Source organism: Triplophysa rosa, linkage group LG9 (genome assembly GCF_024868665.1).
Source record: "Triplophysa rosa linkage group LG9, Trosa_1v2, whole genome shotgun sequence".
Lineage (NCBI taxonomy): Eukaryota > Metazoa > Chordata > Actinopteri > Cypriniformes > Nemacheilidae > Triplophysa > Triplophysa rosa.
In genome coordinates this window covers 3,302,843-3,322,628 of record NC_079898.1, presented here as the reverse complement: position 1 = coordinate 3,322,628, position 19,786 = coordinate 3,302,843, and the positions used below count along the sequence as shown (strand labels likewise).

General features: G+C 36.3%; 2 protein-coding genes across 9 annotated transcripts in view; one reads left to right on the top strand and one right to left on the bottom strand.

Moving 5' to 3' along the window:
• Nucleotides 1–16,481, bottom strand: part of fbxo9 (F-box protein 9) — a 51,315-nt gene extending 34,834 nt beyond the window's left edge. The window contains exons 1-5 of the mRNA XM_057342536.1: nucleotides 16,283–16,481; nucleotides 15,846–15,920; nucleotides 15,209–15,331; nucleotides 15,027–15,084; nucleotides 14,852–14,951 (exon numbers count right to left, since the gene is read on the bottom strand). Of these exons, the coding sequence (XP_057198519.1) occupies nucleotides 14,852–14,951; nucleotides 15,027–15,084; nucleotides 15,209–15,331; nucleotides 15,846–15,920; nucleotides 16,283–16,285 (359 nt within the window). The 5' untranslated portion in view covers nucleotides 16,286–16,481. The remainder of the gene's footprint in view (nucleotides 1–14,851; nucleotides 14,952–15,026; nucleotides 15,085–15,208; nucleotides 15,332–15,845; nucleotides 15,921–16,282) is intronic.
• A 484-nt stretch (nucleotides 16,482–16,965) lies between these two features.
• The window catches only part of arfgef3 (ARFGEF family member 3), a 255,967-nt gene continuing 253,146 nt past the window's right edge, over nucleotides 16,966–19,786 (top strand). For 6 of the 8 annotated variants that reach the window (XM_057342528.1, XM_057342527.1, XM_057342530.1 and 3 more), the window contains exons 1-3: nucleotides 16,966–17,328; nucleotides 17,946–17,997; nucleotides 18,246–18,327. In XM_057342528.1, the coding sequence (XP_057198511.1) occupies nucleotides 17,244–17,328; nucleotides 17,946–17,997; nucleotides 18,246–18,327 (219 nt within the window). In that variant the 5' untranslated portion in view covers nucleotides 16,966–17,243. Of the gene's footprint in view, nucleotides 17,329–17,945; nucleotides 17,998–18,245; nucleotides 18,328–19,786 lie in introns of those variants that run through there. The other 2 variants (XM_057342532.1, XM_057342533.1) reach the window with 1 other exon arrangement.

The window sequence follows — 19,786 nt, the reverse complement described above, 5'->3', positions numbered from 1 at the left end:
AGGTTGCGTTAACTGAAAATTCTCTTTTTTTTTACCAGTGATGGAACAACCTGAAGGCCGTCTGTCCGTCATTTTGACGGATTACAATGAGGGTAATTTGTAACTCCCCGTTTCCCTTCATTAGAGCGTGATATGCTCGCGAAGGGACGTGCGTGTTTTCATCTGTCATTGTTACTGACTAGACATACTATATGTGATGCGATCTGAGAAAACCCGTCGGATGTCACGCTGGGACACCTATCAAAGTAAACCACATAACATGAAGAATGAAGGAGTATCAATGCACATTTCCCGCCAGTCCTGTGTAAATTACGGCATGCAAAGTTTTTTCATACAATGTTTTCGTGAGATGACAGAGCTTCCCGTCTGCAGCACCGGGAGTTATCCCCGGTCAGCTGCTCATGCGAGCCGGACCGCGATCGCAAAACATACAAGGGATGATCAAAAGTCCAGACACTATGCACATGATAAACAACGTAAAACTTGCTTCACTGCTTATTAGTTGTTGTCCATAATGTTTGCGAGTTTCCTTGAGTAGTGATAATGGCAGAGCTCTCGTTCTTTAAGTGTGCCCTGCACCATTTTCCTTACTTTCGTTTTATTCAAACGGTTTTGTACAGTATTTTTATAGACTTCAACACTAGGAATTTTTTTATTAAATTGTTATTAGAGTAAGTCTTTTACCACTGTAAAGCGACTTTTACTTGTGATACTGGACTGTTTTGCGTTTATTTTCATCACTTAACTTTAAACCTGTTTTCCTCCAAATTCCGTTCCTGAAAATCATAGCGCTTCAGCGGACCTCAGCCATAACTTTTGTTACATACACAAGGTATGAGCAAAATAAAAACTGATTTGGAAAGGGCTTGAATATGGTATCAAAAACTGTAATATATAAATTTGCACCATGTGTTAGGTTTTCCCAGATCGAATCACTGAACATAAACATTAAATATATAGATGAATATGAACAACAACGGCTTTATTGGGCATTCAGTTGTATTAAAATACAACAAGTTCCGAGATGCAAGTACAACGTGATGATGTCACGAACATACTAATTACCATGTAAAGCAACCTTGCACCATAGTGATGGGTAATAATAGATTATGACGGATTTTTTTACGAGCATGTCAGTTAAAATGATGGACAATAAAAAAGTCTAGCGCAACCTCTGGTGTGTACGTGTGAAAATGCGTGTGCTGCAATCAGACAGAGAGGTGAGTAGCTTAGGCACGTCAGTTAAACAGAGTGGATGTATAGCGCGGGTGATGAGAGAAGATGAAAAGAACGATTGACAACTTTTTTGTGAATCAAATCTTAAGTTAAGGCCTTATCCATCCGAAAATCATAAGCAATGCTCTGACACGGAGCCATCAACCTCCCAGGTTGTTAGTTAATCATTTACAAGTCAATTTTGCCTATATGGACAGCGATTTAAAAAAAAGTGAACTGGTAAAACTGCTGTTAAATGCGATACGGTCGAAAATTTGGGTGCACCTAACTTTTGTGCTGGTGCACCTAAGAAAAAAAGTTAGGCGCACCAGTGCAGCCAGTGCAAAAAGTTAGTCTAGAGCCCTGGCCCATGTTCATTGTTTTAACTGTAATGCACCACAACAGCCAAGTGACTTTCGTGACCCACCTTTTTCCCCTGTGCTACCCACTTGAGGGGCGCATTCTACAGTTTGGGAACCCAAACCTCTCATCTAAAGTTCCATGCATCGCACATCATGGCCACTCTGCAGAGATAAGGGATGTTTTTACACTTATCCTTACAGAAAACCCCAGGTGGTGCACAGCATGTTGTATTTCTAGCTCTACTTTGTACATTTTCTATTTAAAGTATTGAAATATATCGCAAATGTGTATCGTATCGAAATACATAGCAATATATTGTATCGTGACCCATCTATCGTGATATGTATCGTATCGGGAGGCACTTGCCAATACACAGCCCTAATTTTGACAGCAAAATTTTATTTAGCTGTAGTCATAGTCTCTTGACTAAAATGCAATTTAGTTTTAGTCATCCCAATTTATCATAGTTTTAGTCTATTTTTAGTCGACAAAATCTACATTATATTAGTCTACTAAAATCTATCTGGATTAACTCACTTAATTGGTGTAATTATATGTTCCATGCAAATATTTAACTGTTTCGACATAATTTACTTTACCTACATTAAACCAGGTCATTACCTTTATTTTTCAGAAAAGTTGAGTAACTACTGGATATGTATTGTTGTAACACAGAGAATATTAGACCATGAAGACATGTAGCAGTTCATTCAGTCTCATTTTGACTCAATTGACTTGTTCGTTCAGTGAAGGGCGTGTTCATTCAGTAAATTCAACCAATGAAACGCTCTGACAGAGCTCACACTCAAGCGCTATTGGCTCGTGTCTCTTTCAAGCTGCGCTGTCTTTGCTTGTGACAGTAATGAATGAGAAAAATCTTTCAAAAAGACATATTACATAAACTGTATTACATTTCTTCAATCATGCAGATCACATACTTGTTTTTTATCATGTCATTCGATCTTTTAATATACAGTACGACTCACTTCATCGTTTCTCTGATCGGAACAGCGCTGGTTTCTTTTGGCTTTATGTTGCATATCACGTTATGTAGCAGCTCACGTTAGCTGATAAATTAACATCGGCATTTAAAATCGTTTGTGCTGCCTCTTTAATGAGTTTCAGGGTGACTCGCCTGCAGTCACGCTTCAAGTTTGCTGTGTTTTACCGGCGATTGTGAACGAAAATATGACGCTTTGTAAACCACTTGGAGACACAGATTGTGTCTTGTGCTTCTCTCTCTCTAGCGCATATGTGAGATAAGCACAAATGACGCGCTGGCGCAGAGTAGGTAGCGTCTTGACCGCTGAACGAATAGAATTAAACATATCGTAAAATATCCCCATCTCTCTATGATGCGCATCGTAACATTTTTGCATCGCGAAATATCGTAATACAAGTATCGTTACACCCCTAGTATTTATACGGAAAAATCACAACCCTGACAAATGTTTCCAACTACTTGTAAATCGTGAGAAAATCGCCATTCTAAACAGTGACACGGGGCTGTGCAGTCGCCTGTCAATGGCGTCATATCCACGTTACCCTTTGTTATGGAAGGCCGTTTGATCAAAAATGTCTTTAGACGTAACGTGTACAGACGATATAATGCGTGGACGCGTTATTGCCCCTAAAGACGTAATTTCGTCTACAGACGTATTGGTTTTAGCCAATGGAAAGCCAGAAAACGGAAAGGTTTGCATAAAATTGATTAAACGTATAGTCGTGACGTCATCATTAGCGTAACCACGTGTCATTCATGAATTATACATATAAACGTGATGTTCCCTCATGCGTGGCATTGCATACGGTCCTAGTTCCGAATACGTCAGCGTATACGTGATTTTACGACAGGGGAAAAGAGTGAATTTCAAAATACAAGCGGTACAGACAGACCATAGAAAGCAAGGGTTTGCGAAATTTTCTTAACAACTACCGACGCGTTTTTCAAGAATGTGTGCATTTCTAAAATTATATGTATTATGCCGTCAACCCAATGGGCAACATGGGCTGCAGCCGAGAGTCCCAAACACTAAGGGATCCCGAGAGAGTTCTCATTTGCATAACATTACACAACACATATTTGAATATGAATATTGAAATTGTTCATACTAGTAGAAAGCCCACTCGCACTATTACATTTCGTAAATGGCAGTCGATTGATCATGCTTTTTTTTTTGCTAATTCAGTTCTCTCTACTTTAAATGCTACGCCCTCTGTTTCCCTCGAGGATAAAATTGTATTATTTAATAATGCTCTCGAATCCAATTTAGAAGTCTTTGCTCCCCTAAAAACACGTCATGTCTCATTTGTACGGTTGGCCCCTTGGTATAATGATGATCTGCGCTCAGAGAAGGTTGCATGCCGGAAATTGGAGCGAAAGTGGCGTTGTACTGGCTTAAGCATGTTTTACCAAGCGTGGAGAGACCGCCTGGCACATTATAAAGTGGCTATTGATATTGCAAGATCGTCATTTTATTCATGTATTATTGAAAATAATCAAAATAATCCTAGAAGGCTATTCCAGACAATTAACAGTTTACTCAATGTAGTTGCCTCCAGCTCCTTGACTGCATCTGATCAGTTGTGTAATGATTTTCTTCAGTTTTTCAGGGAAAAAATTGTTAATGTCCACACACTTATAGGTAGTTCCTCTGAGTCTGTTGTTTCAAATGTTAATTCATTAACCTTCTCCGGTAGGCCATTTTCTAAATTTAATCCAGTACAATCTGAGTCTCTCTGCAAGCAAGTCTCTCGAATGAAAGCTTCCACCTGCATACTCGACGTTCTGCCTTGTAAGTCTCTTTAAATCATGCTTTGATTATTTTTGTCCTTCAGTGCTTGCCATAATAAATGATTCTTTGTCAACTGGTGTTGTGCCTGTAGCACTTAAAACTGCTGCTGTCACTCCCATTTTAAAAAAGCAAAGCACTGATGTGAACTCTCTATCTAACTATCGCCCGATCTCGAGTCTTCCTTTTCTGGCTAAACTCTTAGAGGGTGTAGTTGCGGCCCAATTGAACATCCACCTAATAGAAAATAATCTATTTGAGCCCCATCAATCTGGGTTCAGGAAATTGCACAGCACCGAGACTGCGTTGGTCAAAGTTACTAACGATCTACTAATAGCTTCTGATTCTGGCTCTCTATCCCTTCTCATTCTCTTGGATCTTAGCTCAGCGTTTGATACCATTGACCATGTAGTGCTACATAATCGCCTTGAATCTGTATTTGGTTTGTCAGAGACAGTCCTGGACCGGTTCAGGTCTTATCTTAATGACCGCAGGCAATTTGTGTGTATGGGTGGCTATAGATCCAAGGTCGGTCCCTTATATACTGGTGTTCCACAGGGTTCAGTTTTGGGTCCCTTACTTTTCAGCATATATATCTATCCACTTGGTGAATTATTAAGATCTCTCAATCTTAATTATCATTTTTATGCTGATGACACACAGATTTATATTCATTCAAGATCAGGCCAAAATGTGGACACTGTTCATATCTCTAACTGTGTTACTATGATCAAGAACTGGATGTCTGACAATTTTCTGTCTCTAAACGGCTCCAAAACCGAAATTATTCTAATCGGCTCTCCCCATCAGCTGCGCAATGCCGGCCCTATGACAATGTCTATTGATGGTGTTGCTTTAGAGTTTCAAAGCAAACTAAAAAATCTCGGAGTCATCTTTGATGCCTTGCTAACATTTGAGCCTTTTATTCAGAACTCTGTTAAGATATCCTTTTTCCACCTGAGAAATATTGCTCGTTTACGTCCTATGTTATCCTTTTCAGTTGCTGAAAGGTTGATAAATTGTTTTGTTTTCTCACGTATTGATTACTGTAATGCACTTCTTGCTGGAGTATCTAAAACCTCAATTAGCAAACTACAATATGTACAAAACTCTGCGGCTAGAATTCTGTCTGGGGCTAAGTCCGGTGATCATATTTCCCCTGTTTTAGAGTCTTTACACTGGCTCCCTGTCAAATACCGTATTGATTTTAAAATCCTTATGTTAACTTTTAAGGCATTGCATGACCTGGCACCTCAATACCTGTCTGATCTTTTAATTCCTTACAAACCATGTCGTAATCTACGCTCTTCTCAGTATGGTCTTTTAGATGTTCCCAAGACACGGCTCCGCTCCATGAGTGATAGAGCATTTTCTGCTTATGCTCCTAAGATCTGGAACTCTCTCCCGATAAACATCAGGGAGGCAAACTCACTAGCCACTTTCAAATCTCTTCTTAAAACATTTTATTTCAGGATTGCTTTTACTTGACTGGATCTTTTGTTTTGTTTTATACAGTATTTTATTGTGCTGTTTTATTAATGTGTGATGTATTGCTCTGATTTGTTTTATTAATGTGTGATGTATTGTTTTATTATATGTTGTGCAGCGCTTTGAGAAAGAAACTTTTAATGGCGCTATATAAAATAAATGTATTATTATTATTATTACTATTATTATATTTGTCTAGTATTATGCATATCCGAATCACTACGGACAGTACATGAAGATTAAAATCATGTTAAAAACACGAAAAATGTCAGAAAACCAGTAAACGAGGAAGCTGCGTTTTTTATTTTTTGTATGAAGCATAAATGATGTTTCATTAACAAAGTTCGGGAGAAGCCGGAGCACATAATCATCTCGGCTGGTTCGCTATCAGCAATCCTATCAGCTCAAGCGAGACTCCTTATAAATAAGACCAGAAATCTCACCTGCGCCATCTCTACAAGTAATTCAACACCCCTCCACCTCCCCGTCTCATCTCCCCGTTTCCGAGCTCGGTGCACTCGCCCACATCAGGGTGAGAGTGTTCCGGGTTCGGAAGGACCCGGCGAGCTCGGAGCCCGCTCCCTGGACAGCACGCCATACGCATGAAATGTAAGATTAATTCAATTACCAAAATAGGCTTACACAAGATATCGAAACTTATTGCAAGTAATGAATTGGATTTTTTAGTCACCGCAATGGCAAAATGACACGGTTCCCACTAGCTAATCTCACTTGCATGGCGCAAAATCTACTGGTATTTCCCCAAACATAAACACAGGTGAGGGCCCATATTTATAAAAAAGTTATAGAAATGTTCTTAAGGATAGTGATTTAAGTGCCAAAAAAAATCTTTGCAAAAGTATGACTTGTAGGAGACCTTTTCAAGAAGTGAAGCAGTAACCAAAATCAATGTAAAACATTCAAAGGTAAACAATTATTGGCCAAGTCAAATTTACGTCAAACATATAATGACAATTTATAAATGTAAACTCCATTTGACATCAACCCATTTAAAGATAAGACCGTAAAATAACTTGCATAGTTTACTAACATTACTACATTAATAAATGTCATTAACTGACATTCAAATTTACATTAAATCAAGCAATGTTTCTATTCCAATTATACATTGCCTAGTAGCTGACTGTGAGTCTTGGATTTTACTTGTGTTTTATTTTCTGCGCATGTTATATTCTGAGTCTGATGTTCTCTGTGCGTGTCTGCCTGGTCCTCGACCCACTGTACCTGTGGTTAACCTTCTTAACTTATCCTGAAACATACAGCATTCAAGTTAAAACATAATATGCACAAAATTAAGAGACAATGAATAAATTCGTTTTACAGTGTGAATGATCTGGGCCGCGTTTCCCGAAACCTTCTTAACGCTACGTCGTTCTTAAGCTATACCTTAAGTTGTACCTTACCGTTAATATGTGTTTCCTGAAACGTTCTTAGTTAAGTATACCTTCTGTAAGTTATACGTTCGGAAGGTTGGTCTGGAGCACTCTTAGGGCGTTTTCACACTTGTGGTTCGATTGCTTTGTTCCGAAACCAGGGGTTAAATCGCTACAATATTGCAATTTATTTTAGTTCGCATTCACAGGGCAATATTTCCAAACGGACCAAACTTTGTTGATAAAAGTCATGTTCGAGTAAACCCTTCTTCGATTGGTCAGAGTGCATCTACATCTGCACCTTGTTCAGGCGGTCTCGGAGCGATTGTTTTGGGGCGGATCCTTAGATTGCCTTGTTCACATATGCCTAAATGAACCGAACCAAGAGAGAAAACGCACCAGGTTCCGAAACAAACCCTTATGTGTGAAAACGTCCTTAGCTATACCTTAACACTGTTAAGAGTACATCCCGCTAGTGGCCACAGTGGAAAAAAGCTTCTTTACATCGCAGTCTTTACAAATAAAATTCTAAACTTAAAAAGAACATTATGTTGACATGTTTTCATGCAAAGAATATAATTGTCTTTACACTTATGGTTGTTAGATTTTTAATGATATTATCAAAATAAGGTGCATTAGCTGGCAACCCAAACAATTTTAAATATAGTTAAAGAGAAAGATTGCGAAATAAAGTTTAGTCAAACTGCATTTTTTTGGCTAAATCAAAGACTGCGCCAACCGCAGAGCATTTTAGTGCATTTAAACCTTGAAAACCTGGCTACACTTTATGCTGCAATTATAATGATAGAAAAGTTAACCTGCCACGGCAGCAAATAGCTTTTGGATCGTGTTGGTCTAACTTTGGCAAATACAAAGCCCCTAAATTCAGCTCTTTTTTCCTGCTATAGCTGTTGATTATGTTCCAGGTTCTGCGCTTTCGTTGAGTAAATAATAACACTATAGCAACATATATGATAATATAAATAAGGGGTTCCCAAACCCCATACCCCTGGTATAATCAAAGGTAGGCTATCTCATGGCACACCTTTTAAATAGAAAATAGGGAAACAACACACATTCACTCACTTTACTTTTTCTTTTTCTTGTCATGAATGAATATGTTTAATTTCAATATCAAAATACCTCATTGTAGGGCTGCACAATAATGGCATACTTGTTAATCTCATTCCCTTGATATTATAAGTGTGATTAATAATGTTGATTATATTTTAATGCTTTAATAAACGCGGCCATAAGCTACATGCTTCGCGCTGTAAATACGCCGCTTGAGCATTCAGTGTCCAAGCACAATAAACGTGTGAACTATACAAGTAATTGTAAGTTACTGGAATAAACTTTTTTAATGCATCGCAACAGCAAGTGGCTTTGCGTGACCCTCCGACCCAAAGTTTGAGATCCTTTGATATGACCATACTGCCAGTTAGTGTAGTGGGGTTGATACATTTGGGCATGAGATTGCGGGTTCTCACACTCATTTCAAAATTAAATAATATCGATGGTTGGATTTAGTTTGCAATTTGGTTTATTTTTATCCTATGAGTCCTAATAAATGCAACTTCAACTATTTCTAAAGTGTTTATTTTATAAAGAACGCCGCTACCTCACATAACGCAGTAAAGCAGTACTTGTATAGAGTGAATAATTGATTGTCGAACGATCAATATTTATTCAGCACCACCACCATGAAAAGCACCTGGTAACGTGGGACGTAAGAAAGTAACCTCTTATGGGTATAGTTTAGGAAGTAGGCTATAGCCTAGAAAAGGAATAACTTGAGTTAAGGTGTAACTTCAGAGACTTCATAGCTAAGAAACAACATTACTAGCGTGACTAGTCGTATCATTTGTTAGCGCCTAAAGAAACTTCGGGTATTTCTTACAAATTTGATATATTGAATAAGTCACAGTTGTTTTGCATGTTATTGAGATTCTGGTTAAGAATTAAACTGTTAGTTTACTGTTAGTTCACTATCTGTTCGCGGATTAAGTTTGAAAGTTAATAATATGAATGTGGCAACTCCTGAAGAGATGGACACGGAAGTAAAAAAACGACGGAGAAAAGAGTTATCAGCGAAACACACTCACATGTTTGTCGAGGAAAAACGGAGACGAATGGGACTCGGCCCCAAATACACCATCAAAAGCACCCCCGCCGAAGAAACTTGCAAAAGATAATACAGCGGAGGACTTAACACTAAGTCAGGTACAGCAAAGCATTATCCAAATAATCAGACAGTCAACCGACGAAATTAAGGACATGGTAAAAGAAAATTCGTCCAGCATCAACCTGTTGAAAGAAGCATTGGAAGTGGTGCATTCTGAAATATTTGACATTCGAAAGGAGAACGAAGATTTGAAAAACAAAAATGATGCAATGTCTAAGCAGATGATAATGTCAAGGCTAGGATGATGGAGGTATGCAGAGCGGTGGTTGCCGGGAAAGAATGTAACTTGTGGTGAACAATGTGGACATTGCTCATCGTGTTGGAAGACCCAATGCAGACAGCGGCAAGGGAAAGAAACCACGGCCAGTGATAATCAGATTTGCTTTCAGAACAGCGCAGGACCTAACATGGAAAGCAGCAAAAGGAAATGACTTTCTTAAGAAGAACAAGATGTACTTCAAAGAGGACCTAACGTTCAAAGACAGGGCCACATGGAATTTACTTTGGCACGTAAAGAAGGTAAAAACGCCTTCTTTGTCGGAGTCAAGGCAATAGTAGATGGTAAAGAAATTAAATCTTAAATTGCGGCTCTTTTTGATGTGTATACGCACATGTAAATTGGTGTAATACAAAAATCTGATAGCCAAATCACTCGAATTGGTAAAAAATGGGAACGGTTTACGAATAATTGTGCTTGTTTATTTCAAACTATAATGTGATATGAGGCTTATAAATCACTTTACTTTGATGTCTAATTCAAATTTAACAGGATCTCAGGATCAGCAACTAATAATGGGACTGTCTATGGAAAGTTGGGAGTAAGATTACCCGTTACACTCTCTCAACACTCACATTTAATACTTTTTTTGTTCATCTAATTGTTCATTTAGAGTTTATCTCTTTTTCGTTCAAGTTCATGTCAATAATAATTTTCTCTATTAATGTCAGGGGTATACGAGATATGCTAAAAAGAAAAGCTTTGTTTTTGTTTTGTAAAGGAAAAGATGCTGATTTTTGTTTCATTCAGGAAACTCATGCCTGCAAAGATGATATACTTTTTTGGAAGAGTCAGTGGGGTTCTGACATTTGGTTTTCTTTTGGTGCTTCAAATAGAACAGCAGGTGTCGCTCTTTTGAAGGATAAATTTTCTGGACAGGTTATAAGTCACAAAACGGATGATTGGGGGTGTTAGATTGCTCTTCTTATTGATATAAACCAGGTCAAATTTATAATTATAAACATTTATGCCACCAATAATAAAAGAGCTAATGGGTTAATTTTTCAAGATATTGAAAGATATATAAATAAAGTACGTTAAAAATTTCCCTCTGCTGAAATAATTTGGGGTGGTGATTTAAATACAGTTTTTAATGGTAAAATAGACAGATAGCCTCCAAAAATGTACAATAGTGGTAGTGAACTAAGTAACACCTGTTTAAGGTTGAACATACTTGACGTTTGGAGATTTAAAAATCCACAGTTACAGTTGTATACACTGAGTAATGGGGACGGGTCTTTACAATCACGTATTGATTTCTGTCTTATTTCTGAACAAATGAAAGATAAAGTTGAAGTTAGTACAATTGATCCATCAGTTTTAACTGATCACAAAGGCATCTCTATTAACATTAATATTGCAGGTAGTCTTTCAGGTAGAATCAGGAAAAGATACTGGAAATTAAATCGCACTCTACTAAAGCATGATGAGTTTTGCAATCAAATTAAAATCATCATTGGAAAACATTGGAAACAAGCTTCTTTGGTTCAAAATTATGGAAAGTTCTGGGAAAAAATTAATTTGAAATACGGAAATTAGCAATATTCTATGGAAAATCAATTACAAGAAAGAAGAAAGAAAAATAAAATGAAATAATTAGTGAAATAATGACCCTTTCATGCAAAAATAACCAAAATTGGTCAAATATTGATTTATTAAAACTTGCAACATTGCAGACTGACTTGGATATTATATATAAAGAAAAAGCTACAGGTGCATTTGTCAGGTCAAGACAAAAATGGATGGAAGCTGGGAAAAAAGAAATCGGGAAATATCATCTGTAAACAAACTAATAATAAACAATGTTCCTAATGAAAATCCTAAAGCTCTATCTAATTTTGTAACTAAATATTATAGTGAGCTTTATAGGGCAAATAATCAGAGCACTGAAACTGGCTTTCTTAATTCATCAGTTAAAATGAACAAGATTAACTCAGATTTTAGGAATTCATGTGATAAAGAATTACATATTCAAGAGATTACAGATTGCATAAACGGTTTTAAAGACAACAAAATCTCCAGGAAATGACGGTTTGACAGGCGAGTTTTACAAAACTTTCTGTAATGATCTTGCACCTTTTTTACTTGCTGTCTTCAAGGAATCGATTGATTTAGGAGAAGGTCCTGCTTCGCTTAAACAAGGACTAATTACACTTATACCAAAGCCCAACAAAGATAAATTATATTTAGAAAATTGGAGGCCAATCAGTCTGTTAAATAATGACACCAAAATGTATTCAGTAATATTTGCGAAAAGACTAAAGAAGAATTTAAATATGATAATTGATGAAGAACAATCAGGTTTCTTAAAAGGACGTTACATTGGGAATAATATTAGATTAATATTAGATTTAGTTGACTACAGAGACCTTATTTTAGATGATAGTTATTTATTATTTATTGACTTGGGCAGTTGTGGCCTAATGGTTAGAGAGTCGGACTCGTGCCGGTTCGATTCCCAGGGCCGGCAGGTAACGACTGAGGTGCCCTTGAGCAAGGCACCTTACCCCTACTTACTCCCCGGGCGCTGCAGTGATAGCTGCCCACTGCTCCGGGTGTACGTGTGTTCACGACTTGCTGTGCGTGTGTTCACTACTCTCTGGATGGGTTAAATGCAGAGGTCACATTTCGGGTATGGGTCACCATATCTGACTGATAGGTCACTTTCACTTTTATAAAGCATTTGACACTATTGAGCATTTTTTATTCAAGTCATTGATTTTTTTGGGTTTGGTAATTTTTTTCAAAAAGCAATTCATACACTTTATAACTGTTGTAATAGTTTGGTCCAATTGTCTCATGGTACCTATCAGAGATTTGTTATGAGCTGCGGGATAAGGCAAGGGTGCCCTACATCACCTTTTCTTTTTTATTAGTTTCACAAGTGTTGACATCTTGTGTAAAACAAGCAAACTTTCAAGGAATATCTTTATTTAGCAAAGAGATTAAAATCTGTCAATTAGCAGATGACACCACAATTTTTCTTAAAAACAGTGAGGAAGTAAGAAAAGTTATTAACTGCATAGGTGAATTTTCTGAGGTATCTGGTCTAAGAATGAATAAAAACAAGTCAATTCTATTCTCTCTTAAAGATTGTCAATTAAAAGAAATTGGTGGGATACCAATTAATGACAGGGTTATATACTTAGGTGTAGAGGTGTGTAAAGATGGAAATCAAAGAAATTTATTGAATTTCAAACCTATTGTTGAGAAAACCAAAAGCAGATTTAGTATGTGGTTAATGAGAGATTTGTCTTTATTTGGCCGCGTTTTACTATCAAAAGTGGAGGGGATTTCAAGGTCAGTATATATTGCAATGTCAATGGATGTTCCAAAAAGCACGATAAAGGAATTGGATAAAATTCATTATGATTTTATTTGGAAGAGGAAAACCCACTATTTACAAAAATATATTATTAATAACAATAAAGAACATGGGGGTCTTGATGTCTTGAATTTTACAGATCTCAGTAATGTGTTTAAAATAAGATGGATAATTGAACATATTAAAAACAAAGACAGTATATAGAGTATTTTCCCCAATTTTATATTTGATTCTATAGGCGGTATTAATTTTCTTTTAAAATGTAATTTTTCTAATGAAAAATTCCCATGTAAACTGGCAAATTTCCATAAGCAGGCATTGTTGGCTTGGCAATTAGTCTACAAGCAAAATTTTTCACCCCACCAGTACAGTATGGAATAATAGAGATATCTTGTATAGAAATAAATCTATCTTTAATCAGACATGGTATGACAATAGAATACTTACTGTTAGTCAGTTGCTTAATGAGCAAGGATTGCTTTTATCATATGTGGAATTCCTTAACAAATTTAAATTCCCTGTGAAACCAAAAGATTATGCCACTATCATTGGTGCAATATCAAGTAAAGTTGTAACATTGATACGTAATTCTATTGTTACCCCTATTAATGTAGACCAACAACAAATTATTTGTCGTAATATGATATTTCTTGGTGATATTAATATTGTTAAAGACAAATGCAGTAATAGATATATTAGAAAAGTCTTAAAGCAAAATGTTATGCCATATTCAACAGTATATTGGTCCTCCAAATTTGAAGATATCAAGTGGAAAAAAATATGGGTAATAACAAATATATTTTTTATAAATAATAAAGTTAGAGAGGTATCCTTAAAATATTACACAGAATCTATCCTGTTAAGGTATTGTTTGAACATTTCAAATTAGATCTGGAGAATTCTTGCGACTTTTGTGGTGTAACAAAAGAATCTGTGAGACATCTTTTCTTTGATTGTATATATTCAAAATTGTATATATTGATGTCTCTAACTTTTGTTCAAGATTATTTACAACTTTGGTTCAAATTGAACTTTATGATGTCATCTTTATTTTTGTACAAGATACCATTGATTCTAAAAGTACAGTACATTTTCTTATACAACTTTTTATTTTACTTGGTAAATATCACATTCATGTGAAAAAATGGGCTAAAGCTAAGCCAAATTTTGAAAATTTTCTAAGAGAAATTAAACAATATGGACAAACTTTAAGCAATATAAAAAACAAAAAAGACTTACGAAGCACTATGTAATTTTAATTTATGTACTTCATTTTCTTTACCCCTGACATAGATTGTAATTTCATTTTTCAAATTATACCCCAAGTTGTATTCATGTAATTTTTATTTTTGTTGTTATGAGTTGTATATGTTTGTACTCTTTTGCACTTTAATAAAAAATAAAAAAGTCTAACGGCTGCCATATACGCAATGGCGGAAGAAAACTTGACCCCTAATAAGAACACTAACAGAAGCAATAGGTGTCTACGCCACTTCGTGGCTTTACCCCTAATAAAAAGAACACTAACGGACACAATAGGTGTCTACGCCAATTCATGGCTTGACCCCTAAAATGGCTGGCTCACAAATCTTACTCCATTATGGCTGGCAAGCTTTTGCAACTTTTATACATGAGCAATATCTAGCCTGTGAAATATTTCAAATCAAAGCAAAAAAAAAAGGATATTGAACAATGAAATCTCCGGGACTTTAGAAACCTGGAAAAAACTACATAAACACTACATGATCTGTTATGTCTTGGTTTTTCAAACAATGGGAACATCGGATATACTAAACAATAAAAAGCACTTACTAGCTCCCACCAACCCGGTCTGGATCAGGAGTTCTGCTGTAGTTGATCTTAAACTCAATGTCTGGTACCAGCAGCATTGCACTCTTGTAGTACTTGATGGCTGTGACATAAAAATGGGAAATTATAACTCTAGCTATTTCTAATTCTAATATGTGCAAATCTTCTAATAACAAACCTTCATAAACAGCTCCATTCTGTTCTTCCTCAACAGCCTTTAAAAACAGCTCTCGGGCCTATGACAATGACAGGTTAAGGTGACGTGAGGGATACAGCACCAGGTCATCGTATCACTTTTTAAAATATATTGATAACGTGTACAGTGAATGGCACAAATAGTAAATAATTATGACCGTGTACCTTTTTCTCTTTAGCCAATTCCTGCTTTCTCTTCAGGTCGGCAGTCTTAGAGAAGCCTGTCTGTTCACATGCGCTGGGCTGAAGCTCAGACATCCACTTTGCCCTAAACGCACTGAGCTCCAACTGAAACATCAATCATTAACTATTTAACCTGTCAACAGTCATTGTTTATCTGAAATAAACCTTTTGACCAATGAATTTCAATATCTTTCCCAATCGTTCATGGACAATTTTAAAAACATTTTATTGAGATTGTGCTTCTGATTCAAGTTGTATCTGTCACATACGCAACCATACACAGTATGATATACAGTGAAATGCTTGGTACAACACTCTTTCCACATTATAAAATAAAATGGCATAGCTTAGGGATAACAATACAAGAATAAAATCAGAAATAAAACTGAACAACGTGAGTTTTCAAAAAAAGTGAAAATTTTGAATATTAAGATTATTAAATTTTATATGTCGTCGTTTTGATAAATACATTTTTTTGGTGGATAATAACATTTTTACCATAAATATTAATCTGCACTCATAATTATGTTATATGTTTTGTATTGCAAAACCAGAAGTCAGAATTAAGATAGTTTCAACTTTCTTTCACATGTCTTAAAACACACACAGGTTCACTAACTTGCATTACTGAATCCTCAGTACTCTCATCTTCCCCTCCTTCAACAGTGCCATCGGTATTTTGTTTGCTTTCAGCCTAGAAATAACATATTATCAGTAACTCCATACAGAATTCAGCATTACACACACATGACAAAATTAAGTAAAGCAAGTATCAAAGCTCTATGATTTAAAACTACAATCAAATCCATGTTTGGTGTGAAAAACAAGACTGACCCAACCAAACAGTCACTGTCACATTCACTTATTCAATGCATATGAACATAGCTTTAGGACATTGTTTTGATTTACAGAAACGTAAACTTTACAAACCACATAAAAATAGGCTTTTTAATTCTTTTTAAAACTGTTACACGTCATGACTCATGACTGCTAGCATGCTAATGTTAATGCATAACTAGCATGCTGGCTAATCTTAGAAACACAAACTTTACTAACCATATCAGTTTATTTTGGGCGTTTTTTAGGTCGCGTTTATCGTGCTTTCATCGAACTATTCACAGATCACGATCAGAAAAGCGCACGCAACAACGGACAAATTTGCGAGCTCGCCAAACGGCAGCCATCACGATGAGTTAATTGACAACAACACTTTGCTTCAGCCAAAGCTCGAAATCCTGCGACAAAATAACATCCGCTCCAGTCTAAATTTCAAAATAAAAGTCACACCCCACAGATAAGCAGGAGTTTGGGCAGCCTCGGTGTAATGACGTCATGAGCAATCCAGTCATTATATTCGATTTCGAATAAATTTATAAAAAAATGTAATTTGAATACTACATTAAATGAAAAACATACAATTTACTTTGAAGAAAAATGAACTGCAGTTTTGTTGTATTAGACTATCAAAGAGAGCAACAAGTGCTCTAAAAAAGAGAATAATGCGTCAAATTCCGATCCATTTAATTTAAGGATATTTTGCGCCACATTGTCCCCACGTTCTTCAATCTCGTCCTACTATTACGAAAGTTTCTTAATACATATTAATTATTATATATTATATATATTATATTCCCTTTGTTGCTGGGTAACCTTATAAATATCAATAATGATGACACAACAAAGGCGTGGCTTATGAATATAAAGCACCAATCCCTCCCCATGCTAGGGTTTGTAAATTAATCCTGGACGGGAAGTAACTAGATAAGGGGAGCTCACCCACCTTTTAATCAGATACGTACACAGGAAACCAAAACCTTGGAATAATTGAAATTATCTCGAATTTTCCCCGCATATTTTTTATTTGTAATGTTACTAAACACCAGCGTCGTCTTAGCATCTAATAATACGTTTTATTTCGCTTGATTGGTGTTTAATGTAGGGATGCTCAGCTGGAGGGAGGAGGCCTAAAAGCATAATTTCCACCCCACGCGCATCATTTGTCACCATCTTTTGCGCAATGGAGGAGATTTTAAGAAAACTGCAGAAGGAGGCGTCGGGCAGCAAACAAAAAGGGATTCGCGACGCGTGCGGTGTTGCCTGCGGTAAGATGCACCTGTCTGTATATGAAGCGTCTGACAGCAATGTATTAAATGCAGTTGAGCTTTCTGACCTAAACATTCGCTTGACATATAATACGATAAGAATAATACAGATGTGTCCGCCTCTCGCGGATGTTTATTTAGTGCAATTTACCCCTAACGTTACATTACCGTAGCAGCTGTTGCTTAATAGTAGTGGACTATAAACTGTAAAATTGTATACATCAGTGTGTGCAGAACAACACGAACACATGGTGTGTAATTGTTAGATTGTTTATTGCATTATTTTTGGTCGTAAAAATTTCGAAAGTGTTATGTTATTTGTAGCCTTTTTTTGTGGATGTTAGGCATACAGACATTCAATGAGAATGTCAAAACTCATTTACTTTACCTCTGATTTACAATTACAGGATCACTAAGTAGGGCTGATGCTTCTATTTAGCAATTCTGACTCCAGCAAAACGTGTTTATGTTGTGAAACTGACTTCGTTTTTGTTTCAGAGACATTAATAGGAATCTGTTTTCTAATATCTGCTTACCTGTCTGTCTTACCTGTAATATCTGTCTGCTTAGTAACAAAGAAATATAAGATCGTTTTTCTTATTTTGTGTGTTATACAGATACCCTTGATGCTCATAAAAGATTGGTTAAAATCTCACCATCTAAACTCAGGCAAGTTTTTTTTTGTTAAATATACAATATTTTTATGTCAGCGTGAGCATTTGTATTTCTCTTGACATTTTTTTATTGAAGATATATTTTTCAGATGAAGTAAATATTGCTGGTTCATTTAGCAGTCATTTGAAAAACAAGTCATTAAACAAAGGATTCTGGAATACGTAAGGAGTAGGCCTGTGTTTCATAATTTGTATTGTCTTACAATTACATGCTGTCCTGTGGTTAACTGTGTTTCTGTACAGAGAGAGCTGCCTGTTTCCTCTTCAGCTGGCATTGGAGTCTAAAAACGTTAAATTGGCCCAGACTGCCCTCACAGGGATGCAGGTATGCAAGTTGTAAAAATTAAATTTGATTTGATGAGAATTTGAAAAGCTGGTCCCAGAAAGTGCTTTCAAATTTGGAAACCGATCACTCTGGAAGAATTTTAGTAGCCTATAGTTTCATTTCAGTTCACTTTTATTTAGTATTGTTTGTTTAGCCTCCTGTATGGTAAAATGCAGGTTTCAGGATTTTCAATTTACACAAACATTTGGCAGACGCTTTTATCCAATGCGACTTACATTGCATTATACTATACATTTGATTCGAAGTATGTGCAAACTTTGGGATCGAACCTATGACCTTGACCACAGGAAATTTGGCAAACAACAAAATTAGCAGGAATAAAGCCCCTGGAACCAGTAGTATCTAGACTCCAAAATGAGTCCGTAAAAGACACTGTCAAAGTAATGCTATAGCAACTTTCCAGTTCATCCTAGTCTGCATGAATGCTCTAGCAACTGCATGGCACACACTAGAACTACTCAGAATAGTCAGAATATTCACTCACAACACTCAAGATAGAAACTAGTCCAGGGTTGGACACTTCTGGATCTTCCTCCATACAATGGATTTAATGGGGGACAACCTGTTTCAAGGTCCAAATTTCAGTTTCTTTGCAGCTTTAAATTCATACCTGCAAGCTAGTCGTTTTTTTCAAAATTTGCCGTTTTTAATCAAAAATAGGTCATTTATGTGAATCGTGTAAATCCGTAGTTTTTTTCAGCATTTTTTGGGGGGGGTGACTTAGGTGTCTACTCTCGAGTGCCTGAAACGTCTTTGGTCCAGTACCTGGATTTGTTTTGGCGTTGATATTTATTATTCAGTTCACGCGTGTGATCGAAACGGCTATGTTACAATAGGTAGTCAACCAGAATAATAATTATGCCGTCGCCGCGGCGGTACTTCTTTAATGTGTGTTGACTCTTGTTTACCGCTGAGTGGCAGTCTATTCACAGATCTTTACTCAGCGCGAGTTGACGCGTCAAGCTCATTGCCTCACTCAGCAGATGGGCAAGAGTTAAGAGGTTTAGGCGTAAAAGACAAATGCTGTCTACAATATCAAAGTTACAAGAACTTAAATCCACATGCACTGATAAATATATTTAATACTAGTCATAAATACATCATTTCATTTAACAAGGGTTTAAAATTTAAATTTGCTCCATGCATTCAAGGAATGCTTTATTCGGTTTGAATCATTTTCAATATTAGATTAGATTAGATTCAACTTTATTGTCATTACACATGTACAAGTACAAGGCAACGAAATGTAGTTTAGGTCTAACCAGAAGTGCAATAAGCAAGTGCAGGATATACAGTTGTACATAAATACAGGATAAAGCAAAATTATGAAGAATTTACAAGTGGGAATGTACTATGACCATTATATACAGATGGCTATTTACTGAAAACAGAAATTTACTGATGGATATGTACAATATAAATTAGACTATGCAGAACA